At 36.1% G+C, this 23,394-nt stretch overlaps 1 protein-coding gene and 1 long non-coding RNA gene across 2 annotated transcripts; one reads left to right on the top strand and one right to left on the bottom strand.

Moving 5' to 3' along the window:
• Nucleotides 1–2,492: 2,492 nt before the first annotated feature.
• On the top strand, nucleotides 2,493–4,506 carry LOC114378031. Its single transcript, XR_003659244.1, has 3 exons — nucleotides 2,493–2,845; nucleotides 4,058–4,145; nucleotides 4,230–4,506. It is a non-coding gene; the product is annotated as an uncharacterized LOC114378031 (long non-coding RNA).
• Nucleotides 4,507–9,793: 5,287 nt separating this feature from the next.
• LOC114378690 lies at nucleotides 9,794–10,465 on the bottom strand. The gene has a single exon (XM_028337330.1). The coding sequence runs from the start codon at nucleotides 10,463–10,465 to the stop codon at nucleotides 9,794–9,796; it is 672 nt and encodes a 223-aa protein (XP_028193131.1).
• Nucleotides 10,466–23,394: the final 12,929 nt, after the last annotated feature.

Genomic DNA, 23,394 nt, shown 5'->3' with positions numbered 1-23,394 from the left:
TTAAACTCAAATCTTAAATTTAAACACTAATCAAACTTATACTTTAACATCAATCCAACTCACTTTTATTCTTATAGTATGAGAATTAATTTACGATAATCAACACTTCAATCCACCGTTAATATCAAATTATACATAATTCGTCTTAATTGCTATAAAATAACTCGTAGGTCTCACAATTCCTATTAACTTGTTGGGGACATTTTAGTTTCAGTGGATACCTCAGGGACAATGGAGGCACCCAAGTAGTCCCTTATGATTAGGTTTGGGACCAAGACTTCAGAGTCTCATGCGAGACAATTAAAAAATCAATCATTAATGTTGGACCATACCATATGTAGTGGCACTACTACAAAAAGCAGTTTTAACATTGGCTTATTAACATCGGTTTTGGACAAAATTGATGTTAAGTTAAACGCGGTAGCATATTTGTAAATCAAGTATCCTTCTTAACATCAGTTTTTCAAAAAACCGATGTTAATACATACACGTTAACATCGGTTTTTCAAAAACCGATGTTAACTAATGATGTTAACATCGGTTTTCCAAAAAACCGATGTTAATGCATACACGCTAACATCGGTTTTTCAAAAACCGATGTTAACTAATGATATGTTAACATCAGTTTTTTGAAAAACCGATGTTAATATAAACTTTTTTTTAATTATTTATATATTTTTTAAAAAAATCATATATTGCGTTATTAATTATATTTCAATTAAAAAATAAAATAATTAATAAACAATAATAAATTCAAAAGGTAAGCATTTAAAAATTAAACTAAATTTTTAAAATGAATTTTGTAATTTTAATTTTATTATTTCATGATTATCATTTAAATATAACACACATTTATATAAATTATTTGATATTAGTTAATTTGAAAATATAAAAAAACTGTTTTTAATAATAGAGTTTAACTTTTATAGAATTTTTATAGAATGTTGGTAAAAACAATTATATCATAAAAAAATTAAAATCTTTTATTAATATATTTTTATTTAATTATTATAAAATTAAAAAATTAGTTTTTTTCTTCTTAAAAAGGTAAATAGAGAATATTGTTTAAAAATTCTATGAAATCCTACTATATTTATATTGTCGTATTATCTTTAAATTTAAAGTAAATTAAAATATTTGTATATATTAATTTGATTAATTGAAAATATATGTTACAGTGGTTTAATTTAAATAATTATAGTTATCTCATATATTTGTAGCATTTTAAAAAAATGATATTTTCATTATTTTTAAACAAATTTTTCAGAACAAAAATAAAAATATTTTCATGACACGAAAATTATGTTTTAAGTCTTTAAATTTAGAGTTAATTATAATTCACATGTAATTTATTTACATTTGTCATTTTTTTTATTATTTTTAACCTCATTTGTTAATGATGTGAATTTTTTGTTAATAAATTTAATAAAAAAAATTATTTAGGAAAGAAGAAACAAAGAAAAAGAATTATATTTAAATAGTGATGAATTTTTTTTGTCAAAAGTTATTTTAATACTCAATTAAATATATTTTAATACTCATTTAGGAAAGAAGAAACAAAGAAAAAGCATTTCGGATTAATTATTTTCAGTCTGTATTTTTTTAAAATTATAATTTTAATATTTGAACAAATATTTGGTTTGTCAAAGTCTTCAAACTTTTCTTTATTATCTTTAGATTTTGGCGTTAACTTTATTTGTTTGACAAAATGATGTTATGATAAACATTGAGACTATCACATGTTAGATAAAAAATATATATTGAATTTTATTATGAACTTGTGTTAAAAATAAAAATCTCTAAACATGAATTATATCACCCAAAATCAAAATCAAATATGCAAAACCAATTCCATTTAAAATTAATTTTGTAAATGCTGAATATGTGAATATAATTTCATTTGTTAGACTTAACTTCTCGTTAATATTTTTTAGTATAATAAACATGTAATGTGATTATGTGAATATAATTTTGTTATATTGTTAATTAATTAAAATTCACTTTTGACATATTTTTTTAGAGTGATTATAGAAAAACAAAAAAAAATGGTATATAACAGTTTACTTTGAACACAATTACAAAACATTTATATTGTATGAATTATTTTTTTTTATTTGTTAATAATTTAAAGTAGTTTTAGGAAATTACACATATAGATCAATTGACCTAAATTTATTTTAACTTAACGTTAAATCTTAAATCTTGTGATTGGGTTGTATATTAAAAACAAAAATTTACAAACTTCCTGTAATTCTATCAAGCTGGAGTAGGATTGAAAACAGTATTTTTAGAATTGAAAAATACATAATGATCACAGCATAAAAAATAAAAGAAAATTGAAAATCTGACAGCGCCTTATGTTTTATTTATTTTTGGTACGTGAATGACAAGGGAGATGAACTGATGCAAATGGAACGCGGACTCCAAGGCTAAAACAATGAGGCAGATTTAAGGAGAGAGTTGAGGTCCGTATATTTTAAACTTAAGCTTAGTTTCTATTTTGTAATTTCCAATAACCAACCTCAAAGGTGCTCTTGTTTTTGTTTCTTTTGGAGAAAGAGAGTGAGAGAGAAGAACTGTGTGTTGTGTGTGTAAGAGAGCCATGGGGAAGCCATGTTAAACTTGGGAAAGCCCGTTCTCAGTTGGGTAATTAGGTGAGACTTATTGAATTTATTCGGGTCAAATAGTTTAACGGGTTAACCCGCAATGAACCCTTTAAAAATAATAAAAACAACATGAAGGGTTTTAGAATTAGGGCTTTTTCAGTTTTTCCTCTTCTGAATCCATCGCCACTGCAGCGTGGACGGAATCGGAGTGCAGCCATAGCAGAAGCAATAGAAGCCCTGTAAGTGCAAAGCCACACCTTCCAAACTCACATTTTAATTCCAATTGCGTCGATAATATAGTTAGAACAATGTTATATCGATTTTCTTAATGCTTTCATCATTGTATTTTTATACATTTTTGAATGTTATAATCGAGATTAGATTGATCCTAAGTAAATAGTATGTTATATATATCGATTTTCGAATGTTATATATAGACAAAATTAGATTATCTTGGGTGACGAAGAAGCTAATTGGTTCTGCGGCTTCTGAAATCAAATATAGATCTTGGGATTGGATAAATGCAAAACTTAAGGGATTTCATTTCTCTTTCTATGAATGGTATTCAAATTCTTTATGGTGATGCTGTAATGTATTGATATGCACATTGGTGTAGGGACATGTTCGCAATTAGTGGCTTTTATCAGGTTTAGTGGTGTGTAGCTTTGGGTGCCTTTCATACGTGGTGGGTTAGTGCAGAGGGATAGGGGTTTATTTTATTGCTACTGGTTGGAACATGATTGGTGGACTTTCTAAGGGTCTAGTGGAAGTTTTCTAAGCATTTCTAACATGATTAATAAATACTATATAAATTTTTTTCATTTGGTTGATGAACTCTTATAGACTTATACAATCAGTGGCCGAAATTTAGATACAAATATGGAGGTCAATGTCATTAAGATGATAACATATAATTTAAATGCAATGTTTTTTATAAAATATTCTCTTAAGCATTTGATATATTTTTAAATATTAATTATTTTAATTAACTATTTTTATATTAAAATATTTTTCTACTTTATTAACCATGTTGTTCAGGTTTCCTTTTTTTTTTTAGGAATTTTACACCCATATCTAAATTTCATCTTTAGAATAAAACAATTAGTGATACAACCGATTTTATATAAGATTAATTTGGTAATTATGAAATAAGAAAATAAGGAAAAATTCATAGATTTGATCTCTTTTTCTAAAAAAAAAACCTAATAAATTAATAATTAATATTTATTGGTAAAAAAATGACTAGTCTCATAACCTCTTGCTCTTGACGGACCGAAAAAACAGTGATGCTTAAAATGGCTGGTCTTGGACTAGCTCAAACATTTTAAATTCAGTGCCAATCAAGCAATTAATATACACATGAGGTAAAAAGAGATTTTTTTTTGTGTCTATTTTTCTCTACCTTGGTTAATATTAAACCTTTGTATGCCAATATATGTATCTATTTTCAGATACTAACCTTGTGGTATAGAGCTCCTGAAGTCCTCTTGGGAGCTACCCATTACTACTCAAAAGGATTTGATATGGGAGGATATTCAGGTATTTGAGTTTTCTTCGTTGATTTTCTTTAATAGTCTAAATTTGTTATTTACTTACAATAAAACCTAATTTATTGTTTGTCAGGCGGAATTTGAAACCCCTGAAGTTTCTGACAGTAGGACAAAGAAGAAAATTCTTCAGATTGTCGGCGAGCACTAGAGGCAGTTTAAATCTGACTTGACTAGGAAATGAGCACTTGCAGCCGACAAGGATGGTGTGGACGACATTGTCTGTGAAAAATATGGCATTAGCAAGGAGAAATGTGAAAAAATTAATATATATATGAATACTATAATTTATAATATTTGTATTTCATATTTTTGAAATTGTGGATAATTAGGTATAATATTAAATGATTTAGGTAAAATAATTGTATTTTGTTGTAGTAGCAAAATGTTTAATTAGTTGTTAGTTATATTGTTAAATTTAGTTTATGTAAATAATTTAGTTTTACATTTTGAATGTAGTTGTATTAGTTGTTAATATGTATGTTAGTTATTATTTAGTCAATTTTTAGTTGTGGTAATATGTGTATGATGCATAATTTATTAATACGTCGTTAAGATGGACGAAGATCAATGGACGTATGACTATACAATGTCACAAGAAGTTCATATGGATTATGATAATGAAGAAGAATGTGGTGTGGATCAACCACATGTTGATTGTTCGAATGCGTTTAATACCTGTCAGGTAATCATGTTCATTAGTTTGAGTCATTTGGTTGAACGTATGTTTCGTATAAAAATTAATACACCGGGGTTGCATTGTAGGTCTTTGGTACTCGAGATAATGTTTTGCAGTGGGCTCAAACAGTTGCCCATGAAAAAGGATTTGTTGCAGTGATTATGAGGTCTGACATAGATACTGGTAGCAGAGGAAGAAGTTCATTTGTGTTAATTGGGTGTGAAAGGAGTGGTCTGTACAAGTGTAGGAATAATGAATTTGTTAGAAGAGACACTTGGAGTAAGAAATGTGGTTGTCCCTTCAGGCTTCGTGAGAAACCAGTGCATGGAAGGGAAGGTTGGATGGTGAAGTTGATTTGTGGGATTCACAATCATGAATTGGCCAAGTCTTTAGTTGGACATCCATACGTTGGGTGATTGACCAAGGATGAAAAGAAAATTATTGCTGATATGACAAAGTCGATGGTGAAACCAAAAAACATCTTGCTAATGTTGAAGGAGCATAAGGTCAATAATTGCTTGACAATCAAACAAATTTACAATGCAAGAAGTGCATATCGTTCTTCCATTAGAGGAGCTAATACCGAAATGCAACATCTAATGAAGCTTCTTGAACATGATCAATACATTCATTGGCATAGATTGAAGGATGAAGTTGTGGTGCGTGATCTGTTTTGGTGTCACCCACTACTTGAGTTTGTTGGGGTGAAACCAACGACGATGACATTCTCTGCTGCGCTTGCATATCTGGAGGGTGAGCGTGTTAATAATATTGTACGGGCTTCAGAACGGTTTCGAGGTCTATTTTTAAAAAAACGATCGCCTCCCTATTGTTATTTTGACTGACAAAGACCTAGCACTGATGAATGCAGTGAAAATTGTGTTCCCGGAGTGTACAAACTTGTTGTGCAGGTTTCACATTGATAAGAATGTCAAAGCCAAGTGCAAATCTTTAATCAGTCAAGAAAATGCCTGGGACTATGTGATGGATAACTCGGGTACTTTGGTTGATTGTCTGTCCGAACAACAATTCGCTGAGTCCCTTCACAAGTTTCAAATTGCTTGTTCACCTTAGTCAATGTTCATTGACTATGTTAACGACACATGGATTATCCCACACAAGGAAAAATTTACTACAACCTGGACGAATAAGGTCATGCACCTAGGCAACACAACAATAAACAAGTATTAAAATCTTATTTTTTTCTAGTAAGGATTATTAATAAATGGTATTTAATTGTTGTATATTTTTCATGTTTGTTGTGTATTTTAAATGTAGGGTTGAATCTACTCATTGGGCTCTAAAAAGACTATTACAAAATAGCCTTGGAGACCTGTGTAGTGTTTGGGATGCCATGAACAACATGATCACGCTACAGTACATTGAAATTAAAGCATCCTTCGAAACCAGTACGCATGTGGTTGGACATGTATTTAAAAAAACCTTATACAAGAGGCTTATTGGAATGGTTTCAAGGAACACTTTAAATGAGATTGTTGTTGAGGTTGAACATCTACGTTATCTCGGCAATGATCCCTCTTCTTCTGGTTGTGGATGAGAAGCACGCATGGTCTTCCTTGTGCATGTGAGCTTTCTAGGTATATTGTTGGCAGTATCCCAATGGATTCAGTCCATATGTTCTGGAGGAGACTTTGCTTTTTAGATCAAGGGTTATGTGAGGCCGAAGTGAGCATCAAGGAAGAGGTTGAGACCATATCTAAAAGATTTGAGGAATTTGATGTGTATGGCAAAGTAACTCTCAAGAGTAAACTTTGAGATATTGCATACCCTGATCAAAACTCTATGTGCCCTCCTCCGTCAAAGGTCAACACTAAAGGTGCACCGACGAAACCGATGAAAAGAAACCAAAGATCCACAAAGCGTGATCCATCTTACTGGGAGTATGTTGATGCTTTTCATTCTGTTGAAAGCAGCAACTCTTCAGTGAAACATAGTGCATCATCTTCTGAACCGTCAAAGCCAACAAGGATCATCCCGATGTTGGATCAATTTGCGCCATTTATATAGGGATTCATTTACAACGTTGTGGATGTGAAAGCGGATGATAACTGTGGATATCGATCCATTGCCGCTTTATTAGGTATGGGGGAAGATTCTTGACCGTTAGTGCGCAACAAATTGATTAAAGAACTTGATAGATGGTCGCAGTACACAAGCTTGATGTCATTCAAAAGAGACTATGTCGACCTAAATGAAGACTGAACATGCATTGTTTATCTAATTGTATTCATTATGCGATATAATTTGTTGTAAGCCATTAAAGGATAATTATTAAGTACTCATTGCGTTAAGAAAAAAATTAGTTAGTGCAACCAAAATCAATTACGCATGTACGATACATTGTTGTCATAATTGACAACACTTAATGATATGCATGTGTATTAAAGTTTGAGCGTGACACAACATTGACTGACTTGACAACACATTTTGATGCACGACATTGGTTTAGTAGGAAACATAAACACGTAACATGTTCACGCGTGTCTATTTTTTTGTAAAAAAAAGTGAAGCAATCTATCGTTGAGAACCATGTATATATATGAGACACGAAAAATGCTAATAAATCACACATTGCCATGCTTTCACATACTCTCCAAATTGATACACAAAGTATGACATTTTTAGGAGAAACTAGCAGTCAGACGATTGTCAACTCAAGGCTGGGTTTCATTTTTCCAAATGGATCGATTATTCACAATGATAGTGGGGTTTACTTCCAAACTTCCACTCCGATGCCCATTCGAGTACCAAACAGTTGTGATTTTGCAAACCTAAAAACCAGAATACACAATACCCTTCAACTAACCGACAAACAATTTTTGGATGAAATTCACTACCGCCATTCATTCACCCATACAGGTAACCAAATTTGCTTTCAATGTATGCAATTTATAAATGATGATGATGTCAACACAATGCTAATGTGTAATGATCAATTTTTGTGTGTTGGTCCGATTGAGTTATTATGCACCGTTGGAAGAACACCAGATGAAGTAATAAACTTACTTGAATGCACTATGACCCCTACTCATGACGCGCTCCTGTATTACAACGGGAGATGGAACATGCCACCTAGAACAAATTTATAGGATGCGCGTTCACAGAAAAAAATCTAAAGAAATTTGAAATTCCTTCAGGATGTACCATCGATGAACTGAAGGATTTGATAAAGCAAGTTGCACCTAAAGGGATTCCCCCTCATGGAATTCATGAATCACAAACGGTAAGATGATTGTTTTTTCGGCAACCAAGTAATTTTCCGAAACCGATGTTAACTAGTCAATATTAACATCGGTTATTTTAATAACCGATGTTACTATGGAGTAGTTAACATCGGTTTTGGAAAAACCGATGTTAGTATACTGTTGTTAACATCGGTTTTGTAAAAACCGATGTTATCGAGTCGATGTTAACATCGGTTTTAAGAAAACCGATGTTACGTAGTTGATGTTAACATTGGTTATTTTTAAAAAACTGATTTTGTTATCATTATATATTAAAATTCTGAAATCGCACAACCCGCGCGCTTGAACCCTATCGTTCTTCTTCTTTCTCCTTCTGCCTGAGTTCGTCTTTGTCTCAAACTGGCCTGCGCTTCCGTGACTGCAGCCACATTGTGGAGATCGTGTTTGTGGAGATCGTCTCTGCCACTTATCGATTGAGGTACGTCCTTTCGTTTTAACATTAGGCATTCTTCGTTTTAACATTTGCTCACTTTCGCAGGTCGAACAAAACTAGGAAAGGAAAGAGTCCCGGAAAGGGTACTCCCAGGGCGTTCTTGTTGTTTCTCCTTCTGCCTGAGTTCGTGTTTGTTGCAAATTGGGTTGCGCTTCCGTGACTGCAACCACATTGTCGAGTTCGTGTTTATGGAGTGCGTGTCTGGCACTTATCTTTTGAGGTATGTCCTTTGGTTTTAACATTAGGCGTTCCTCATTTGAACATTTGCTCACTTTCGCAGGTCGAAGAAAACTAGGAAAAAATCAAGTCCCGGAAAGGGTGGGACTCGATTTTGGAAGTCCATTGTGCTTGGCTTAAAGACTCCCAGGGAAGCCATCGAAGGTATGTCTCTGTTGTATGTTAATGATGAAAATCCATTGTTCAATGGTCTATCTCTGTTGTGATGTTTCGAAACCCTAGTTAGACTAACTAATATGATTGATATTTGAGTAAGCTGAGACTAGGCAATATGATTGTTTTTCCAAACAATATATTTTGTTACCCGTTCATGTTTCTGTGAATTTGGAGATTTAAATTAGACTAAGACGATACTAAGTCATTATAGTTGCTTACAAGTGCTATGAGACATGCTGGAGGGATTTCAAAATAGGGTCCCATTCTCCTGTCCAGTGTGGTGCCTTGTCTGATAAAGAGTGTAGTGGTTTGAGCTATGATGATGCTTGGAATGCATTTTTTTTTTGGAAAGCAAAGATAATTTATATTAGAATAGATAAAGTACCAGACAGAGCTAATTTAGACTCAGGAATGCATGTTTTTCCTTTCCATTATGATGACCCTTAAGTCAGCCCACCAAGTAGAGAAGTATAGCTTTCTAGGCCCCTGACCCAAACCCCTCCAACCATTGTATTTAGAAACCAGAATCCTATTCCAAAGTTGGTCTGGTTTTTTTTTTTTTGCACAGCAAAAATTAATTATATTAATAATAGTTCAGTACTAGATGTACTGAAAATAGAAAATACATACAAAGGCAAATCCTGCCAAACCCAACTACTATAGATATTTTTTTTGCTCAGCAAATATAATTATATATATTCATATATATGAGAAAAGTACCAGAGGTACTTGAGATACAATTAGTTGGATGGCCATAATCTGGTTCCAGATCAGACTAAAATAGACTCTGATTAGGAACCAAAAAGGCTACACCCTGCCATAATTAAAATGAATTGCTAGTACAAAAAGCCTTTCTCCAGATTAATATACTAGTACAAAAAGCCCTGTCTGATATTAGTAGACCATTGATTGAAGTGTTCTGCAAAGCCTTTCTCCAGATTTGATAACCATGTCCACAAAAGAAAAGACGTATCATCAATCAGTTTGTTTTTGTCCAAGGACTCATTGTTGAAGATAATCTTATTTCTTTTCTGCCATATTGTCCAAGTTACAGCAAGCCACCAGCACTTCCATCTATTAATCCTTGTGCCACCAACCATTATGGAACCATGTTGGAGAAAATGTTGCTTTGGGTCAATCGGTAGAGCTACTGAAATATTCAGCCAAGATAGTGTTTCCCACCACAAGGGGAGGATTTTGCTACAGTGAAAAAATAAATGCCCTGCATCCTCTTCCATATTTCCACAAAATGGACAGCTTGTATCCGCAACCTCTACTTGTCTCCTGTACAAATTAACTTTAGTAGGCAGCCTATCTCTAAGAAGCCTCCAAGCAAAAACTGCAACTTTGCTTAGCACCTTTAAATTCCACAGCTCCTCAAATGCTCGATCCCTTTCCCCCTCAACTGCTTCCCTTGTCAATAATTTATAAGCTGACTGCATTGTGAATTTTCCGCTTTGATACTCCTTCCACACCCACTCATGCTTTCTGTTTCTCTGTATTGTATTCGTCCCAATGTCCGTTAGGAAATTTGAAGCCATTGTTATCTCATTATCAAACAACGGCCTCCTCCATGACAAGTTCCATTCCCATACATTATCCTTGAATTCTCCCAACTTTTGTATTATTTGATTCTATTGTTGGGAGACTACATACAGTCTTGGATACTTTGTGATTAATGAGGCCTCACCTTGTATCCATTCGTCTTCCCAAAATTTAACCCTGTCACCTCTCCCTACCTTCCACATGGTTCCTTTTTTGAGTTGCTCGCCCTGTTGTGAGGCTTGAAAGATTAGCTTTAGGTCCCTCCACCACAATGAATCTTTATTGCTGCCAGGTTCTTCTTCTAGACCTCTCCACCCTCCATATTTGGATTGCAAGACTCTTGCCCACAGCCGCCCTTCATGCTGGAATAAGTTCCACCTCCACTTACCCAACTACTATAGATAAAAGCACAGTAGCTGGATACCCAACAATCAAACAACCCTACGACATTTCTTCCTTCAATCTAACAGACCACTGATTAAAATGAGTACGGAAATCTTGCTCCATACAATTTAACCAAGACCAAGTGTGGAATAAAGCTTCATCCATGACTTTTTCGGGGCGAAAAGTCTGATTTTTGAATATCAGAGAATTTCTATGCTTCCAAATAGTCATAGATAGAGCTACCCATAACACTTGCCATGTCTTGTCTACTGAGGTTTTCCCACTCCAATTAAAAAATTGCATAAAATGATATCTAGGTTCAATGGGGAAAGGACCCACTCTATTGACCCAACTCAAAATGTCCCACCAAACATTCCTAGTTTTTATACATGAATACATATGACATGACCAACAATTTCTTCTTTCGTATCATAGAGAGGACAATTATAAGAAGGCAATTCCACATGTCTCCTCCTTAGATTATCCTTGGTAGGTAATTTGTTCTTGAAGATTCTCCAAGAAAACGCAGTCAGTCTTGGTGGAATTTTCAAACTCCAAATAATCTTGGAAGCGCCGTCTTTAGAAGCATGTCTGTCCTCAGCCTTTAAGAGATTGTAAGCTGACTTTGTGGTATAAGAACCACTAGAGTCAGCACTCCATAAAAGAAGGTCCCTACTTGAAGGTTGTATGTGAACATCTTCAATGTCTGCCATGAAAGCTGTCGCTGTACCAATTTGATGATCAAAGAGATTTCTCCTCCATTGGAATTTCCATTCCCATCTGTTATCAACTAAGAGGCCCATTGAGTTGATGGAGTGGTTCTGCTGTGTACTCACTTGGTACAATGCTGGGTATTTGTCTTGTAGGGTTAAGTCTCCTTCTCTCCATTTATCCTTCCAAAACCTAATCCGGACCCCATCACCCACCTTCCACCTCATATTATTGATGAGACTGTTGCTATGCTGCTGCTGGAAAACAGCTCTTAGATCCTTCCACCAAGGGGAGAAGTCTACACAGCACAAGTGATCTCCTCTTCTTTAAAAGGTTCTACCATGCTATCTTTTTGAAAAGCAGATAAGACACTGAAATGCACTCCATCTAGGTTAGGTCTTTGAAGCTGAGGTTCATGGAATCTATTTTGAAAGTGCTGTAAAATCTCAGCCTTAACCAAGAGAGGGTCTTCAACCCAAGAACCATCAATCAACAAATCCCTGATAGCATTTCTCCTCCTACTGTAATTGATTAGTTTGTGGAAATACGAACTGTTGTTGTCCCCCTCTTTAACCCATCAACTTCTAGCTTTCTGTCTCAAGATACATTCATGGAGATTAGCCTTTTCCCATAGCTTAGATTGAAGTTCCTTCAGCTGCTTGATTTGTTGCTCCGAAGGCTGAGATGACATAGAATTCTCCAACTCATTCATATTCTGTTGGAGGTGCTTTATTTGAGTATATATATCTGTTGAATTCTCCTTACTCCATCTTTTCAACCTGTGTTTAAGGTTCTTAAGCTTGTTTTTTAAGGCAAAGCCCCCCCACCCCATGGGCTGATAAGCAGACCAGCAATCCTTCACCACTTGCTGGTAGTGCTTCATCTTTAACCAGACATCAAAGACATTAAAAGGCTTAGGGCCCCAGTCAATGATCTTGGATTTGAGGATAATAGGGGAGTCATCAGAATAGTTCCTCTCAAGGTTGATTTGATAGCTATCAGTCAATGAGCTTGGAATGCATGTAGTAATCAAAACCGGAACCATTTTCATCATTTGGTTGGTTTCCTCAAGTTGAGTCACAATGCAAAGCATCCATGGTGATGTTTGACTTGTCTTTACTTGTCAAGGAAACTGCAAAAATTTGTCAAGGTTATAAGATTGTTGTGCTGTTCTAGAAATTGCACTGCATCAATTTGGTGGCTTTCATACTAGTTCTATTAATCAATTTAAATCCTTTTCATATTACAAAAATGAATTTAATCATTAACTTTTAAAATTTTCAATTTAGTTTGAGAAATTAATATTTAGGTAAATTTATCCTTAATATTGAAAAATAAAGTTCTGAACCAGTCAATTTGGTTGCTTGATACACACCAACTTGAAGACCAAATTGCTTAAGTTAGTTACCAAATTTGATTGATATTTATTTGTGATCATAATAACATTTTTACTTGCAGCTGCGTTCAATATTGTCATAAAAAATTAAACTGAATTCAAATGGGTATAATTATTTATTGCTTTACTGATAGCTTCTTTGTTCATAGGTTACAACCACTGGAATATCTCAACCTCTATCCTTCGTACAATCTGTTCCTTCTAGTGAAAAAATGAGGTGAGTTTATATTTTCTTTTTTTTGTCTTTATCTATGTTAGTTTGTTATATATTTTATATTTTATATGTTTGAGTTTTAAACGTGTAAAAAATAGAAATAGAAAGGTCTGTTGATTGCTTATTAAATACGAAGTAGGATATTTTGTTTGTAGAGTTTTTTTTTAAGGCAGAAAATATAATATATTATTAAGATAATGTAAGCAGTACAAGGGGTAGTGAATGAAAGGAAATACAAAGCACCTCTGGTGCTGCCCTCCAAAAGAAAACCCAAACTAACCCAGCAGGAAAGGCAACCCCATATAGATGAACCAAAGGAGTCTGATATGTTGGAAGACCAGTGGTTAAAACTAGTGTTGAAGCCTTTGTCTCTAGGTTTTAGCCAAGACCAAACTAGAAACATAGCCTCTTCCATGACTTTGGAGGAATCAAAAGGATTTCCTTGAAAGATCAGGAGGTTCCTATGCTGTCATATAGCACTAGTTAGAGCAACCCACCACCCACACCAGCTGCTATCATTTATGGCTGCACCAAACCCATCACAAAATTGGGCAAAATGGCTTGCTGGGGAAGCTGGAAGAGGTCCTACAGCCTGAATCCATCTCATGGATTCCCACCATAGACCTATTTTCCTTTTACAATTAAAGAGGAGATGACCCACTTCCTCCTGCACTTGACCACAGAGAGGACAAACAGCCTCTTGGATAGCCACATTTCTTCTTAAGAGATTACCCTTAGTGGGGAGCCTGTCCTTGAGGAGCCTCCAAGTGAAGACATAGCCACATTTCTTGGATAGCCACATTTCTGATGATAAAGCTTCCTCAAGTCCCTCCACCAGTAGGTAAATCCCCTTTACTCTCGTCCAAACTGGAACTATGTCCAACCTCCATATTTGGAGTTAATGATTCTAGCCCATAAATGCTGCTGACCAGAAGCTAAGGCCCATATCCATTTGCCAAGCAAAGCTACATTGAATTTAGATATTTCTTTAATCCCCAGACCCCCTTCATTAGTTATTACAGTTGCAGTTAAGAGCATCCTCAGTTGTCAAATTACAAAGCATGATACACCTTGGAGCTGGCCACTTGCAGCACCAGTGAAACATATTCATCCATAACAAGTGGGTGGGTATAAAGAAAACTAGGAGGGAATGTAGGAGATTAGAGGCTGTTTTGGGCAGTGTGCAAGGGAAGTGTCATCAGTACATAGAGAGAGTGGCTTGTAACAACCTGTCCACATGGCATCTAGGGCCAGGAAATAGATTTGAGTAATGGGAATGGGATAAAGGGAGAAGAGTGGAGAGGGGAAAGACAGAGAATTGTGAGTAACATTTGGGAAGGGAGGAAGCCCACCCACCACCCCTCCAAGTACCTGCACTATTTCTGTTCCTGTTTTATAAGTGTAAGTCTGTTTCTGTGAATGTCATTCTGTATTGAGGGACTTATTCCCATTTCATGCAGTCAAATACTTGGGCTCCTTCTTATCAATCAGATTCATTCAAATTTATTCTAATTCATTAACAGTCTCATCGTCTGGCATTTCCTTTGGGCATTTTGTAATATTCCTGTAATCACAAAGAGACAAATTCTGTTAGTAAGGAATCATAATAAATAGCCATGTAATAAAGCAAGTGGGAAATCAATGAAAAACACAGAATTCCTCTCCTTTTTAGTTCTTCTGCTTCTTCTTCTTCTTAAGGGAGCAGGCCCTCGAAGCCAGTAGCCCTGCTGGTTCTATCAAAGTGCCTCTAGCGTCTTGTCAAATTCTATAGGGAGAGGAACATGCTTGGGAACTGGTGCATCATTCTCAATCACCTTACATCTGTAATCATCTGGAACACCCCAAGGATCCCACTCTACACTCCAAAATATACATTGAATATATGCTAATAAATTTTGTAATAATTGATGCAAATACATTCCAAGGTATGCATTGAACAATTGCCTTTGTTTTCATAAATATTTGTATGAATGCAGAATGCAAGACAAATAAAGGACCGTTTGTTGTGAGCAAGTCAGGATTTTTTGTTTTCACATTTACTACAAAAATGTTACTCTGTGTCCTATTCTCAAAAATTTGAATTAGAGTGAAAACTATGTTGTCAAAAAAGAATCCAAAAAGGTTACAATTTATTATTCAAAAACAGAGGATCTAGTGAAAACAATTTATCTCCCATAACACAACTCGAAACAACACTGCCATCGTTCTGATTTAGCAATCTCAAGATACCATCTATTCCGCCAACAGCTAATGTTGATGTGTCACTATGCATGTGCTGTAAGGAGTATATAACATTAGGACTCACTCGGTTGCTCCACAGCAGTTTCCTAGTTCTGCATGAAGTGAATAAACAAGTTTGAGAAACTCATAAATCAAAAGGATTTAATATTTTGTAGTGATTAAACACAAACAAATCACTACTAGTTTCTGCTTGCAGTAGAAATCATTTCTGTTCCAAATCAAAATGACTTACTGACACTGCCCTCAACTGAGTGTTGTGGCTACTTTCCTAAGAGGGAATGGGATTTTTTTTAAAACTCTTACCTTGTCTAGAAGACATAAAGGTTCCAGCACCTTATTGCCCATCAGAAGATATTAAAACAAGAATGTAATTTTCTAAATTTTTGGTAATGATACAACCGGGCCAGAGTCAGAGGAACATATAATACAGAAGTCATAATTTGTTATTTCCTACCATTTTAGCATGTTCGTAAACATTATATCGGCTTCACATAATTTTCTTTTTGTAATAAGTCATTACAAAATTCTTCCTTTTATTATTATGATAAGATTTATTGTGCTTCTGTTGACTTTGAAATTATCCTGTGGTGATAGGCATTGTTTAGAAGCCAGAGGTCATTGTTGTTTCAAAATTAATTAAAACTGGTCTTGCGGTCAAATTGTTTTATTCGAACTCAGGTATTTATATGTTTTATTCGAAAACTACTGTCAAATTGTTTGTATGCATTACTGGTATACTTTTAGAACTATTTGATATATTGTTGTAACAAATAATGAATTTGTAAGCCCAATACCATTGTTTGGTAGATAAAGTGTTGTATTTGTGAATAGTCCTCCCCTAAAGCTATCTTTGAAATGCAGGTTGTGTTGTTCACACTCACACACATCCACACACACACCCACATACATACACACACACACACACAGACCCACACACACACACACACATACACATACATAACCACACACACACACACACACACATAGCCACACACACATACACATACATAACCATACACACACAAACACAGCGACACACACACACACCCACACATACCCACACACACACACAGCCACAGACACAAACACACACACAGACAGACAGCCACACACCCACATACACACACACAACCCCCCCCCCCCACACACACAGACTGCGACACACACACACACCCACACAGCAAAAAGTTGAAAATACACAAAAAAAATTTGAAGTTATAGCAAAGCACAGGTAAAATCAGTAAATCTGTCTATACCATAGATAGGAAATTAGGAGGGGAAGAGGACAGCAATCCAATTACAACCTTAAGCTGTGGAAATAAACATCCACGTCAATTTAATTACATTCCATTTAACTAATGTAGTAAATAGAAGGATATGATATGTATCCATCTTTAATATTATTACCTTGAAGAGTTTCTTGCAATCCTTGTACTCCTCTTGATTGACTCAATTCTCTAAAGCCTTACTTGCTCTATAAACTTATCAATGAACTCATCAGCCTTCTTATCCACATCTGGTCCTTCATCACCATTTATTTTTGAACTTTCTCCACCAATAACAGGTGGACCCTTTCCCCTGTCATTGTTCTGAGCAACGGTTCTTTCTCCTTGAACGTCTTGGTCCTCGGTTTCTGTGTCATTGTCGTCATCATCATCATCAGATTCGACAAGAAGGCTTTCTTTCTCAGCTAGCTGAGACACAAGAGGCACACTTGCATGCCCCATGAACTTGTTACTTCTAAACAATGTGCCTTGCATGGATTTATTTTCTTCATGACTTTTCTTTCCCACTGGTGTGGTTCTCTCACTTGTGAAGCTTCTCTTCAACTCCTTATTGAAGGAAGGTGCTTTGTTGGATGAACCATCGAACCTTGGCTTCATGAACACTGATTTCTGAAACATTATTGGTGGCGGTGGCGGAGGTGGTGGACGACAAGACTTGTAGAAGCCCTTCTTCCTCACTGAATCCTCTGCGTTTGAAGACAACATTATAACATAAGTGTTTGAAGACAACATTATAACTTCAGCTTTTCTATTGGAATTGCTTGAAAATCCTTGAGAAATTGTTGACCTATTTAGAGATTGAACATCTGTATCAGCAGCATCAGCTTCAACTTCTGCATTTCTATTTGAATTGCTTGAAAACCTTTTGAAGGTTGTTGACCTATTTAGATATTGAACATCAACGTCAACATCAACATCAACAGCTTCAACTTCTGCTTTTCTATTCGAATAGCTTGAAAATCTTTTAGAACTCATTGACATGTTCAGAGATTGAACATCAATATCTTTTTCAGATAAGCGAGATTTCAAGCTTCGAATGGGCAAAAGCAGAGGCTGCTCCCCACTCTGGTCATCAAAACTAGAATACTTTTGCAACCATGGAGCAGCAACAACAACTACAGGTTCGTTCCTGTAGTGTTGGCTGCTCCAAGTTTGGACTTTTATTTCATCAGACTCGACGGGGCTCTCACCCTCATCCTCGAAAAAAGAAGAAACGTGAAGGAACCTTGACACAAGAGTTTGTGCAGCGTCAAACCTGAAGGAACCACAAACACACCCACACACACACATATACCCAACTACAATAATAAAGCATAAGCACCCTTCAAACCCAGCATTTTAAATTAGTTACATAATCAACTGCTGATGTCTATATTTGTCTGTAATTGAATTTTACCTTTTGTATGTTCTTGTATGTGATCAGTGTAATTTGCTATATAAACAATTGTTGTTCATGCTGAGTGAACCTTAGATTCCCGTTTGAGACTGAATGCAATGACTCTTGCGGACAGTTTGCATTAGTCATTGTATTTAGTCTTGAATTGTTCGTTTGGACAGTTTGGGGAGACTGGTATTTTAGTGTTAGATTCATTCATGAAGGTTATTATTATTTTCATTAATTTGATTAAATTTCGGTTCAATGCATTTCATATTGTTCTCTGAGTGCATACTTGATTATCGGGAAATTCATTTGACCGATGTCATGTCGTGTACTTGGAGACCAATGCGAAATGCTGCCGAAATTTAGTCAAATTTTTGTAAATAATGGTAACCCTGACGTTTGAAGCTAACATAAAAGACAGTTTTCCTAAATGGGATAGCGCCACACCTATAAATAAAAAAGTGAGATTTTCATGCATGGAATTGCTTAGATGGATCGAAGTTGGATGAATGAAAGTCGCATGAGCCCAGAATATGAGGATGGCGTCGAACAGTTCTTGCAATTTGCTTCAGAAAGAGGTCGACCGAATGAAGAAGTAAAATATTATTGTCCTTGCATCAACTGTTTGAATGGAAGACGACAATTACTGGATGACATACGGGACCATCTATTGTGTGATGGGATTAAGAAGAATTACACGACGTGGATATGGCATAGTGAAGTCACAGACATGCAGAGTGGGTCCCAAACTGAATCATTTGATGTAGAAATGGAAGATCGGTTATAGGACATGATTCGTGACCTTGGACTAGAGTCTTTCCAACAAGCACACGCCCCTGTGTATGAAGGATTGCAGAGTGATTCTAAGAAGCCTTTGTATGCAGGGTGCAAGAATTCCATAACCCTGTTGTCTGCTGTGTTAAGTTTGGTTAATGTGAAGGCCAGGTATGGGTGGAGTGACAAAAGTTTCACCTCACTGCTTGAGGTAGTGCACAATCTACTTCCAGAGGACAACACGTTGCCAAAAAGTTACTATAAGGCGAAAAAAATATTGTGTCCGATGGGTATGGAGTATCAGAAGATTCATGCTTGCCCCAATGATTGCATACTGTACAGGCATGAATTCCAAGAAATGTCCAAATGCCCTATCTGTGGGACTTCACGGTACAAAGTGAAGGATGAAGAAGAAAGTAGTTCTGATGACAACTCCAACAAGGGCCCCCTAGCGAAGGTTTTGTGGTATCTTCCAATCATTCCAAGGTTTAAGCGTCTTTTTTCTAATGAGGATGACGCAAAAGACCTTACATGGCATGCAAATGGAAGGATTTCTGATGGAATGGTCTGTCATCCGGCTGATTGCTCACAGTGGAAGAAGATTGATGGTTTGTATCCGGATTTCGGGAGTGAGCCAAGAAATCTTAGACTTGGACTAGCCAGTGATGGAATGAATCCATATGGCACCTTAAGCACTCAACACAGTTCATGGCCAGTTCTGCTAGTAATTTACAATTTGCCTCCTTGGTTGTGCATGAAGCAAAAATACATGATGTTGTCTATGATGATATCGGGCCCAAGACAGCCAGGAAATGACATTGATGTTTATCTAAGTCCGCTGGTTGAAGATTTGAGATAGTTGTGGGACGAGGGGGTTGTAGTGTTTGATACGTTTCGCAAGGAGACCTTTGAAATACGTGCAATGCTTTTTTGTACCATTAATGACTTTCCAGCATATGAGAATCTCAGCGGTTACAGTGTTAAGGGTCATCATGCATGCCCCATATGTGAAGAAAATACAAGTTACATACAACTTAAACATGGGAGAAAAACTGTCTACAGTAGGCATCGCCGCTTTCTAACACCCAATCATCCTTACAGACGACTGAGAAAAGCTTTTAATGGAAGTCAAGAGCATGATATTGCGCCGATACCTTTGACTGGTGAGCAGGTATATCAGCGGGTTCGACACCTGAATACTGTATTTGGGAAGACCCAAAAGAAGGATAAAAGTCAGAGTTGCATATGGAAGAAGAGGTCCATTTTCTTTGATCTTTCGTACTGGTGTGATCTTGACGTTAGACATTGTATTGATGTTATGCATGTGGAGAAAAATGTTTGTGACAGTGTGATTGGGACGCTCCTTAACATTCAAGGCAAGACGAAGGATGGCTTGAATACCCGTCAAGATCTAGCTGATATGGGTATATGATCACAGTTGCATCCAAGGTCTGATGGGAAGAAAATTTACCTGCCCCCAGCCTGCCATACTTTGTCCAAGAAGGAGAAGATAAGTTTTTGTCAGTGTCTTCGTCGGGTGAAGGTTCCACAAGGATACTCTTCAAATATTAAGAGCCTTGTGCAGTTGAAGGAGCTTAAGCTTGTAGGGTTAAAGTCTCACGATTGTCACGTGCTCATGCAACAATTGTTAGCCGTGGCTATACGAGACATCTTGCCAAACAAAGTCTGGTTAACGATAACTCGCCTGTGCTTTTTCTTCCATGCTATATGTAGCAAATTCATTGATCCAGTCATGTTTGATGGGATGGAAAATGAGGTCGCAATTATACTGTGCCAGTTGGAGATGTATTTTTCCCCTACTTTTTTTGACATCATGATTCACTTGATTGTGCATCTGGTCAGAGAAATCAAATGTTGTGGTCCTGTTTATCTACGGTGGATGTACCCGGTTGAGCGATACATGAAGATCTTAGAAGGGTATACAAAGAATCTATATCGTCCAGAAGCATCTATTGTTGAGAGGTACATTGCAGAAGAAGCCAATGAATTTTGTTCAGAATACTTAGAGAAGGCTAAACCTGTTGGCCTTCCTGAGTCTCGGTATGATGACAAAGTGGGTGGTAAGGGTTCAAGAGGACTGCATGTGATCACTCCAAGTGTAGAAGATTTGTTACAAGCTCACCTGTATGTCTTGAACAACAGTAATGAAGTTTTGCCATACATAGTTAAGCATGAAGCTTTAGTCAAACAGAATAATCCAAAAATGTCAAAGAATTGGGTGTTGAAAAAGCATAACAAGACTTTCTGTGATTGGTTTAAAGATACAATGTTTGCAGATGAGAATGCTTCAGAAACATTAAGAAAGCTAGCAGATGGGCCTAAAAGAAATGTTATAACCTCGCAAGGATACGACATAAACAGGTATTCATTTTACACAAAAGCACAAGATGAAAAAAGTACAATGCAGAACAGCGGGGTCACCCTAAGGGTTGAATCTCAACACTTTGCAAGTGTCAATGACGCCAATCCCTGTGTAGCTTTCATCCCTTACTTTGGGTTCATTGATGAAATTTGGGAGCTTAACTATGTGAAATTTATGGTATGTGTTTTCAAATGTAAATGGGTTGACAGCAACATCGGTGTGCGCACCGATGATATAGGATTTACGCTGGTAGACCTAAAGAAACTTGGTTACCACAATGACCCTTTCATCATGGCAGAACAAGCTAGACAAGTATTTTACGTGCAAGACCCTTGTGATGAAAGGTGGTGCATGGTTTTGCAGGGCAAAACAATTGGTGTTAATGTAGAAGATGATGATTCATACATGGACACCTATGTTAGTCCTTTGACCGCTCAAATCACTCGTAACGTTGTCGGAGAAGAAGAAGCTGACGACGTTCATGCTAATCGAAATGATCATGATGAAGGAGAATTGATTAACATCGTCTAATGCAATTTTCTGCAGAGACAGAGGTCACCAAAGCAAGTAAGTGACAACTACATTTTTCTCTGATTGAGGCATCGGTTTTTTGTTTTAGATGGTATCCTTAGGACTTCATACAGCTCATGTTTGTCGCCAGTTTCATCATCCATCACCTTTTTCTTCTCTGTCTTCTCACGTTTATTGTTGTTAAACCCATATTTATGCTTTCTTCCCTTCATGTCTTGTTTTGTCACAACTTTAGCCGAATCTCCTATCTTCAGCACAGTTGAATCTCCTGTCTTATTCTCCAATGACACACTTTGATGGCTTGTATCTCTTTTCTTCGTATGTTTTAGTGCTTCAGCTTCAGAATGCATAAAGCAATCAGAATTTTCTAGTGATCACCAAAGGCTTCTACATCAACATTGACACTCTCCACCCTCTTTGGTTTATGCTTCTGTGCTGCATTCCGTGCTTCCTCGTTATAAATCTCAACTTTATTAGAGGTTGCACTAGAACGATCAGCACCAATCTGTGCTTCTTCCTCGTCTACCAGCTCAATATCTTTCCTTTCAACTTTTGTTTTGTAAATTACAGTGTAGATTACAAAAACAAAGGTGAAACGAAAGATATTGAGCTGGTAGAGTTGGAACAGGCACGGATTGGTGCTGATCCTTCTAGTGAGACCTCCAATAAATCTGAGAATTATAAGGAGGAAGCACAGAATGCAACACAGAAGCATAAACCAAAGAAGGTAGAGAGTGTCAACGCTGATGCAAAAGCCTTTGGTGGTCACTGGAAAATTATGATTGCTCTATGCATTCTAAAGTTGAACCACTAGAACATACGAAGAAAAGAGATACAGGCCATCAAAGTGTGTCATTAGAGAATAAGACAGGAGATTCAACTGTGCTGAAGATAGGAAATTCGGCTAAAGTTGTGATAAAACAAGACATGAAGGGAAGAAGGCATAAATATGGGTTTAACAACAACAAACGTGAGAAGGTAGAGAAGAAAAGGGTGGTGGATGATGAAACTGGCGACAAACATCAGCTGGATGAAGTCTTATGAAGATACTCCTCATTCTCAAAGAGGGGAACGAGCAACAATTTGAAGGTTGTACATTCAGGAACTAAAGAATTCAAAATAGCTAGTAATAAGAGGGATTTGTTTTTGGGATTTTCTGAGCACCAAGAGCGGCTACGCAAGAAGCTTGCACTTGAGGAGGAAAGGACATTTGCAGCTAATGAACAACTTTCTTAACTATTTTTCCTTCATATTTTACTGTTTCTTTTTGCTAATATGTAAATATAAATAGTATAAGGCTATGGCGTAAAAACATGGTCTATATTTACTTCTAAGATTGTTAGGGGTAAAAAAGACCATGTCCATAAGCCATAGCCTTATACTATTTATATTTACATATTAGCAAAAAGAAACAATAAAATCTGAAGGACAAATAGTTAAGAGAGTTGTTCATTAGCTGCAAATATTCTTCCCTCCTCAAGTGCAAGCTTCTTGCGTAGCCGCTCTTGGTGCTCAGAAAATCCCAAAAACAAATCCCTCTTATTACTAGCTATTTTGAATTCTTTAGTTCCTGAATGTACAACCTTCAAATTGTTGCTCGTTCCCCTCTTTGTTTTCTGCAAAA

Source organism: Glycine soja, chromosome 12 (genome assembly GCF_004193775.1).
Source record: "Glycine soja cultivar W05 chromosome 12, ASM419377v2, whole genome shotgun sequence".
Classification (NCBI taxonomy): Eukaryota; Viridiplantae; Streptophyta; class Magnoliopsida; order Fabales; family Fabaceae; genus Glycine; species Glycine soja.
Note: the sequence above shows the minus strand (reverse complement) of the source record. Positions and strands in the feature narration are given on the sequence as shown.

What these genes read in the sequence shown, in the direction of transcription:
- LOC114378690 (XM_028337330.1), bottom strand. Translation starts at nt 10,465, where the DNA reads ATGGCTTCAAATTTCCTAACGGACATTGGGACGAATACAATACAGAGA.